Source organism: Triticum dicoccoides, chromosome 4A (genome assembly GCF_002162155.2).
Source record: "Triticum dicoccoides isolate Atlit2015 ecotype Zavitan chromosome 4A, WEW_v2.0, whole genome shotgun sequence".
NCBI classification, from domain to species: Eukaryota; Viridiplantae; Streptophyta; class Magnoliopsida; order Poales; family Poaceae; genus Triticum; species Triticum dicoccoides.
In genome coordinates, this window is record NC_041386.1 from 747,663,793 (window position 1) to 747,672,765 (window position 8,973).

The window sequence follows — 8,973 nt, forward strand, 5'->3', positions numbered from 1 at the left end:
GGCAAGGGAGGGAGGGAGGTAATTCAGGAATCACTCGGCCCGCCCCATGGATGGATCTGGGAAAACCAAATCAGCAGATGCGCCATCAAACGCACATCACGCGGATCCCCAAAGCACGGGGGCATCTCCACACCGCGGCAAGGGAGGGAGGGAGATAATTCAGGAATCACTCGGCCCGCCCCATGGATGGATCGAGGAAAACCGAATCAGCAGATGCGCCATCCATCACGCACCACGCGGATATCCAAAGCACAGGGGCATCTCCAAACTGCGGCAAGGAAGGGAGAGGGGGGGTGTGGTCTCACCGGGGTTGTCGCCGTTGCCGGGAGGCCCGCCGCCGCGTCGACCGCTGGACATCACAAGGGTTTGGTTCCAGCCGAGGTCTCTGCTTTCGAGTCTCTTACTATACAATTAAAAGGAAATCAATTAATTGCCAAAAAAAGGAAATCAATTAGTTTTTCTTAAGTTAGAGATTTTGTTCTGTGGAAAACGTTTGGTGCCAGCCGGCCGGCCGAACCGCTGCGCCAGATGCACCGCGGGCATGGGATTAAACACCATCGTATGGTCATAATGCAACTCGCCCACGTGACCATTTGGCCAACGCAACAAGGCTGGCCACACAAACCTTATCCCCAACTCCGTGAGTATCTAATCCAGTTCATCCCCACCGTTGTCCTCTTTCTCTCTCCGAGTCCCCAAAATACTAGGGCCGACGACTACACGTTGAGGACGCCAGAGCTGATGCAAGCGGGAGCTTTGCACATGGATGCAGAGCTACATCCTCGTCTCCCTCGACGCCCGGAACGGCGAGCTACAACTGTGGACGGCAGGAGCTGCAACCGGCTTTCATGGTTATCACAAGTTGTGGCAAACGATTATTGAGTTGGAGACAATTATCAGGATTCGTGAATTGGCAATGGACGAGCATGTTACAGAATTGAGCCTGAGACAAGCAACCAAACAGTTGGCAGGCAGCATGAATATATCGTCGGTTCATAGTTGGACTGTGTAATGAATCTAGGCTGTGAGGTGGATGGGCCTCCCGGCGGTCGAGTCCTTGCCTTCTCTTCCTTCTTTTTTTCTCTCTTCCTTTTTCTTCCTTTTTTTTCAAATTCACATTTTTTTTTGTGAAAGAAATTAGTGAATTTTTTTGTTGAAAGTAGATGGACTTTTTTTGAAAATATGTGAACTTTTTAGAATCCGCGAGCTTTTTTTTATTTTTTTCTCAAAAGTCAATGGCCAATGGCTGAACGGTCTACAACAACCAGTGAACCACGACAATATCGAGTTTTTTTTCCCTTTTCAATAAGCGAAACGATCTAGTAAGGGAAAGCCAGGGAAGCGCGCATCATGCACAAGCTCGTTGGCTCGTTTTTGGGCCGGCCCACGTAACAAGGCGATGGTTTCCTTTACTGGCACATAAGGCGCCAGCGAGGAGGTCTCCATATGTTGTGGGGCGGATGTGGGGAGGCCTGGACACTGTCGCCACGTCGGGTCGGTCCGTTATGGATCACGCCGCCCTCACCACCGTTGCCTGCAGTTGAACAGGAAAAAAACAATTAAAATAACTAGGGAGAACAGGTAGGTGAACTCAGGATAGTTAGGTGGTAGGCCAAAACAACTCTTGGCCCAATAACCACCTCGGCTGGGCACATTTCTTGTCAAGTATAAGGAAATGCTTCAATTTGACCATTTCAAGTAATATATTACCATATATAGTTACTTAATATACATTATTTTATGGTAAAAAAAACTAGCGAATGGAACAGTTAAGCGGTGGACAACCGGTGAAAACCTAAAACGACAGGCTCACCGGTTTGATGACCAGTCCGGTTTCTTAAACTATGCCTTCATGTGTTTACAATTTTCGATACACTAACAATCTTTTTTCAACCATCAGATGCAAACTGCCTTTCACATGTGAGGTGAGAAAAATAATGAAGTGTCCGTCATACACATTAAGCTGCAGCAGATAACGAAACACCTATGCCATCCGTCCCTTGCATATACACATTGGGTCACGACGTGATCAACATTGTCCTCTTCTTGTAAGCGGTGTAGCACACAGAGGGGTGGTCTTGAAGCCCATGACGGGAGGCAGGCCAAGTAAGACGTCGGGGTATAGGAAGGGGGATTGAGGCCAGAAGATGAAGCCATGGCATGCAAAGGTTAGCTGCCACTCTTCCCACCTCCATCCTGGGTTATTAGCCCCCTTCCCATTTTGTGCTAAATTCTGGCTATAGATTTAACTAACAGAATTTTAGTGCATGTCACTAAAAATATAACGTTCGATTTGTATTTGAACATAGTTTTCAATGATATTATTTCTTATGACATACATTAATATTTTGTTGGTTAAATATAAGATCAAAGTTTGACACAAAATACAAAAAGACTAATAAATCAGGACGAAGGTAGCACTATCTACCCTGACTTTATCTTGAGAAACTTGCCAAGTTCCTGCTCCAATGCTAATATTTAATGGCCACATCGAACCTCTCAAGTCTCAATGTCATTTCTATTGAATCTCAACTCTATAGATTCAACTGCATGAGAAAGATCAAGGACACAACACAACAACGTAGAATATCATATAGTTTTGTGTTCTCTCCATTTCTCCTCTCTGAAATCAATGTTCTTCACGTTCATCTTCTTCCCCTAATTAAGATTCCCGTCTCATGTACATTAAGCTTGTTGATTATTAGCAATATATATAGGTTGTGGGTTGCAATGCTCACATAAAAGTAGGTTTGACTACATGCGCAAAATATCATATCATTCTTTTTGGTTAACCAAAGTCATGTCGCCGAACTCCTTCCTTTCTCATTTCAGTCGTCGTCCCCACAACGAGGCAGATATGACGAAGTGACACACTGAATACCGCGACGACTACATCACGTATAGTTGAATGGTTTGACAAGTTCACATACCGACGACTACATCTCCGTTATTCAAGTTGGCTCTTCTGCCCCGCGTATGTCTTTGGCTTCATGGCTTGGTGTATCCATCTTTTAGCCGGCTATTCTCGTGGTCAGTCTAAAAGCGACATATTGTCCTGTTCCTCGCATGGCACTTGTTTGTATCCGAGAGGATAAGCAATATATACTCACCAAATTTCGAAGTGGGAAAGAAGGAAGCCTCCAAATCAAATCTGAGCAAATTTCTTGCCGCATACTTTTGTGTTAATCGATCACACGAACAAAATGAAATGAAAATCGGCGAGCATATTTTGGTGATCGGCACCAATCAGAATCAGGAAGAAGAGCAGTTAGTCCCTGGAAACAAACACCCTCTTAGTAACTCTATCGATTAAGGTTGTGGGTTGCAATCCTCACATAGAGGTAGGTTTGACTACATGTCCAAAAATATCATTCTTTCTGCTTAATCGAAGTCATCTCGCCGAACTCCTTCCTTCTCATTTCAGTCCTCGCCTCCACAGCGAGGCAGATATTGAATATGGCGACGACTGCAACATGTATACGTAGTTGAATGGTTCGGCAAGTTCACTGCCCCATGTAGTATCTCTTTGGTGGTGTATCCATTTTTAGCCGGCTGTTCTTGTGGTATAAAAGCGACACTTGTTTGTATCCAAATTTCAAAGATGTGGCATTTTACTTAGTGGGAAGGAAGGAAGCCTCAGCCAAATCAAATCCGAGCTTCTCGCAAAAATAAAATAAAAATTCAAAGCCAAGAAAATGAAAATCGCACCAACCAGAGGTACGGTGTTGACATGCATGGAATGGAAGATGATTCAAGTGGCCTTCTTCTCCGGCGCCGGCACGGGCGCGTCTGGGGTGACGGCGGCCCAGAACTCGTCGTCCTTTTCGAGGGCCGCCATGTTCTCGGGCGACAGCGTGAGCTCGGCGTCGATGCTGCCGCCGCCCTCGCGGCCGGGGTAGAGCGAGGTCTTGCCGTCGAACTTGTTGGCCACGCCGCTGCGCGCCGCCACGGGGCTGCCCCACCCGAAGTCGCAGCCGTACATGTCGAACCGCGGCGAGCTGCCCATCATGGTGCCCGTGGGGTCGAAGAAGCGGTGCGTGTACACCATGGGCCTGGCGGTCCACGCCGCCACGCGCGCCCTGATGGACGCGTCCGTGTGCGCCGCCACGGCCCGCCCCACGGCCGCCGCCGCCCACCCGTGCCCGCGGTTGAGAACGTCCGCAGCGCGCGTTGCCTCGGTCCCGATGGCGTAGATGGTGTTGCCGAAGTAGTCCTGCGGGAGCTGCGGCCGGAGCCGCCCGCGGTTGTTGATGGCCGCGCGGCACGTCGTGTCCTGCTCCGGCGAGAGGCGCCGGGCGCGGGTGATGCAGCGCCAGAGGAGCGAGGAGAGCGCCTGGAACTTGGTTAGTGCGGCCGCGCCCGCCGTGTCGCCGGCGGCCAGGAGCTCCTCCCGCGCGCGCTCCTTGAGCGCCGCCAGCGAGTCGGCCGAGAAGTGCAGCATCCGCTCGCGCAGCTGCAGCGGGGGCGCCCGCTCGATGAGCTCCGACACGTCGGCGCACGGCAGCACGGCCGGCCCCGCCGCACCGCCGTCGGGCGACCAGCGCTGGAACGAGGGCTTCGCCACCGGTGGCGCGGGGGCGAGGCCGAGCCTGGCGCGCGCGAGGGCGGCCCAGTAGTTGACGAAGTCCCAGAAGGCGGTGCCGTCGGAGAGCGCGTGGTTGTAGGCGAAGCCGACGAAGACGCCGTCGGCGAGGTCGGTGACCTGGACGGCGAACAGCGGCTGCTCCTGGCCGCCGTAGTTGACGGCGTCGGTGAGCCGGAAGAACTGCGCCAACACGCCGCGCGGCACGTCGGCGTCGGGCGGGATGACGTCCGCCATGGTCACCCCGTCGGCCACGGCGTGCACGACCTCCACGCCCTGGCCGTCGCAGTCGACGTGGACGGAGCAGCCGACGACGGCGCCGGTGCGGTCGTCCCTGTGCTGCTCCGTGGCGAAGCGGCCGGCGATGGGGTAGTAGTGGACGAGCGCGTCGCCGAGCGCGGCGGCGAGGTGGTCGGCGGCGTTGACCGGGGAGCATGAGGTGGGCCTGTGGAAGAGGAGGCCCTTCTGGATGTAGTTGGAGGAGAGCATGGAGGCGTCCCAGGAGGTGAGCGGGATGCGCTCGCGCGGGCGCGGCGGCGGCTTCACCGTGGACGACGACACGACGCGCACCATGGACGGCGACCGTGACGGCATGGTGTTGGTGGTGGGTTGGGGATAAGAAAAGATTTGGTCCGTCGTGGCAGCCGTGCGTACCAGGTTGGTTGGTTTGTTGGCCGGAAACAAAATTTGAAAGAGATTTATAGCCCCTGTGGGTGGGTAAATTACGGATTGTGACTGGGGGTTGGTGTCACTCCTCCAAAAATTGGACCTTTTCTTATCTTACCATTTACGACCAAACCACTAGTAAGAAAGATCAAATTCAATTTTGATTTGGACACATGATATCTGCAGATACGCACACGTGTTTATTACGGATTCTGTTTTACCAAATCACTCGATTTCATATGGATTCCGAATTTCAATCCAGAAGGATGCACTCGGTGACTTTTTTTTTTTGCGAGAAATCTTCAAATCTATTCATGAAGTGTCAAGATAGTACAAAGAACACAAGAAGTAAAAACTACATTCAGGTCCGTAGACCATCTAGTGATGACTACAAGCACTGGAGCAAGTCGAAGGCTTGCCGCCATTATCACCCCTCCCTCGTCAGAGTCGGGCAGTCGTGGTGCTAAGGCCTCATAGGACCAAAACACCAGAAAGCAACCGCTGCCGATGAAAAGAAGCGTAGATCGAAAGGATCCAACCTACATACACGTAGACGAACGAAGACCGGATCCAGACGGATCAAACAAAGACAAACGCAAACAAGATCCCCACGAGGTCCGCCAGAAACACACCTCCACACGCACTTCGACGACCCTAGAAGCATCGCCAAGACTGGTACTAGGTGGGGAGAACCTTATTCTATCTTCAAGAAACCGCCGCGGCCTCGTCTCTTGATCATGGCATAAACCCTAACAAAACTTAGAAATAGAGCTAAAATCGAAGCCCTCCCGCCGGCAAGGGCCGGCGTCCACCACGCCTCCATGGTCCAAGGACCATAGGAGACGAGGCGGACCGACAGCGCTGGCGAAAGACAGAGAAACCCTAGATAAGAGTTCTCGCAGGGGAGCCAAGGGGTATTCTGGCCTCAAATGGTAGGACTAGATGGTCTGCCGCAATGGTTCTCTCCTGCACGCAACGTCACCATGCTAGTAGCGAAAATACATGCGCCGCCAGGGGTCGCGGAGGCCTCATCCTACTGCCTGTCTACCTAGTTTAGGCCGGCGGCCATGTAACAATCCGACGCCTACATTCACTCTGGCAAGCTGTTCATCGTTGACCTCAATAATAGGTACAACTTCACCAAGATGTGCAACTCGTTCAGTCGATACACCACTGCAGGAGGCTTAGAGGGTGTCTGGATACTCTCTAGTCATGTGACTAGTAGTAGTCAGACTAGAAGTTTTTATTCAGGCTCTGTTTGGAAGGTGACTACTACTAGTCAGCATTAAATGTCTCAGTATTAAATGTCCCTTGTGCAACACCAATTAGAGGAGAGAGAGGAGGACTTTAGTCAGTAAAAGTCAGGGGTGTTTGAAGGTTTACTGACTAAAGGTGACCTCATTACTGCCTGATTCAAAAGCATGTGTGCATGCATACTGTCTTCGGCTTTTGGATGCTGAACCTCTACATTAGGTGAACCGCCTACTAAATGAGCAAATGGATGACGAACGGCTATTCAAATCGGAAATGCACAAATGATATACTAATATCATGAAAAAAGTTACACGTGTACGTAAGGTAACTGGACAGCTTAAGATTCCTATGACAAACCGATATATAGAGGAAGTTTCACCGAAGGTAACTTGTAGTACGTATTAGCAGAGTTGACTGGTCTTGGTCCAAGTCTTGTTGCATGTAGAGAGAAACCAAACTCGGAGTAGGTATGGGAGTTTATTAATCACCAGTCTCAAAATCCACAAAAATATTACTCATCCGTTGACAAGAAAGGCTTGCATAGACCTGACGGAAAGGAAGGCGCACTTGCACTCTTTTTAATACTTCCACAGTTGTGTCTTGTGTTGTATCCCCTCTGTAAACTACTCCCTCCGGTCCATATTACTTGTCGCTCAAATGGATGTATGTAGCACTAAAATACGTCTAGATACATCCGTTTGAGCGGCAAGTAATATGGATCGGAGGGAGTAATGTAATTATTTGACTGGAAAACAGTAGGTAAGGCCCTGACAATAATTTTTATTAAAGAAAATATTATTACAAGAGCGGGAAGTGGATGCATACCTTAGGCGGTATACAGCACCTGTAAAAGATTTACAAAATGAAACAACGAATAGTCCCATTTACTATTTGGTACTATTTGCTGAATTATCTTTTCATACCGTCCACATAAATCAATTTGTGTTTTAACTTGAATTTTTACGTGTGTATAGAACAACATCTCTCTGAGATACATTGTATTTTCTTCAGAACTTTCCGTAACATCAAAACATAATTTCCTGGTGGTTTCCACCGGATGTTCTCTCGTACAAGGGGTGAGAACTAAGGCATGTTCTAAGAGCATTAGCTTTGTCAACTTTTAGTCTAAAGGAAAGTAGGTGAAATTGCCTTCAAAAGAAAAGGTGAAACCTATAATCAATATACTAGGGTTGAGATTGTCAAAGATTTGGCATTTCTCTCTTCCCAAATTCACCAAGCTACTATGATGAAAATTTCGAGGGCGAGCAGTCTAGCAAAGGTGGCTCTAGCAAAGCGGATAGAGTCCACAAATTCGTTGTTATTTCCGAGTTGATGGAGGTTTTCCTCGAGCGTCTTGATAACCCACAAGTATAGGGGATCGCAACAATTTTCGAGGGTAGAGTATTGAACCCAAATTTATTGATTCGACACAAGGGGAGCCAAAGAATATTCTCAAGTATTAGCAGCTGAGTTGTCAATTCAACCACACCTAAAAGACTTATTAATTGCAGCAAATTATTTAGTAGCAAAGTAGTATGGAAGTAACGGTAACGGTGGCAAAAGTAACAGTAGCCGTTTTGTGGCAATCGTAACTGTGGCAACAAAAAAGTAATGAAGCAAATATTAATATGAAACGAGCTCGTAGGCAATGGATCAATTATGTCGGATGACATTCATCATGCAACATCTATAACATAGGGTGACACAGAACTAGCTCCAATTCATCAATATAATGTAGGCATGTATTCCGAATATAGTCATACGTGCTTATGGAAAAGAACTTGCATGACATCTTTCGTCCTACCCTCCCGTGGCAGCGGGGTCCTATTGGAAACTAAGGGATATTAAGGCCTCCTTTTTTATAGAGAACCAGACCAAAGCATTAGCACTTAGTGAATACATGAACTCAAACTACAGTCATCACTGGAAAGTGTCCCGACTATTGTCACTCCGGGGTTGCCGGATCATCACAAGTAGTAGGTGACTATAACTTGCAAGATAGGATCAAGAACACAAATATATTCATGAAAACATAATTGGTTCATATCTGAAATCATGGCACTCGGGCCTTAGTGAAAATCATTAAGCATAGCAAAGTCATAGCAACATCAATCTTAGAACATAGTGGATACTAGGGATCAAACCCTAACAAAACTAACTCGATTACATGGTAAATCTCATGCAACCAATCACCGTCCAGCAAAGCCTACGATGGGATTATTCACGCACGATGGTGAGCATCATGAAATTGGTGATGGAGGATGGTTGATGATGATGATGGCGTTGATTTCCCCTCTCCAGAGCCCAAAACGGACTCCAGATCTGCCCTCCCAAGGAAGATCAGGAGGTGACGGTGGCTCCGTTTCGTAAAATGCGATGAATCCTTCTTCCTGATTTTTTTCTCCCCGAACATGAATATATGGAGTTGGAGTTGAGGTCGGTGGAGGTCCAAGGGACCCACAAGGCAGGGG

At 48.7% G+C, this 8,973-nt stretch overlaps 2 protein-coding genes across 2 annotated transcripts in view; both read right to left on the reverse strand.

Moving 5' to 3' along the window:
* LOC119290033 (protein SUPPRESSOR OF GENE SILENCING 3 homolog) overlaps positions 1-388 on the reverse strand; it is a 5,320-nt gene extending 4,932 nt beyond the window's left edge. The window contains exon 1 of the mRNA XM_037569165.1: positions 306-388. Within this exon, the coding sequence (XP_037425062.1) occupies positions 306-357 (52 nt within the window). The 5' untranslated portion in view covers positions 358-388. The remainder of the gene's footprint in view (positions 1-305) is intronic.
* Positions 389-3,585: 3,197 nt separating this feature from the next.
* LOC119288436 (protein ENHANCED PSEUDOMONAS SUSCEPTIBILITY 1-like) lies at positions 3,586-5,237 on the reverse strand. The gene has a single exon (XM_037568060.1). The coding sequence runs from the start codon at positions 5,174-5,176 to the stop codon at positions 3,752-3,754; it is 1,425 nt and encodes a 474-aa protein (XP_037423957.1). The 5' UTR covers positions 5,177-5,237; the 3' UTR covers positions 3,586-3,751.
* Positions 5,238-8,973: the final 3,736 nt, after the last annotated feature.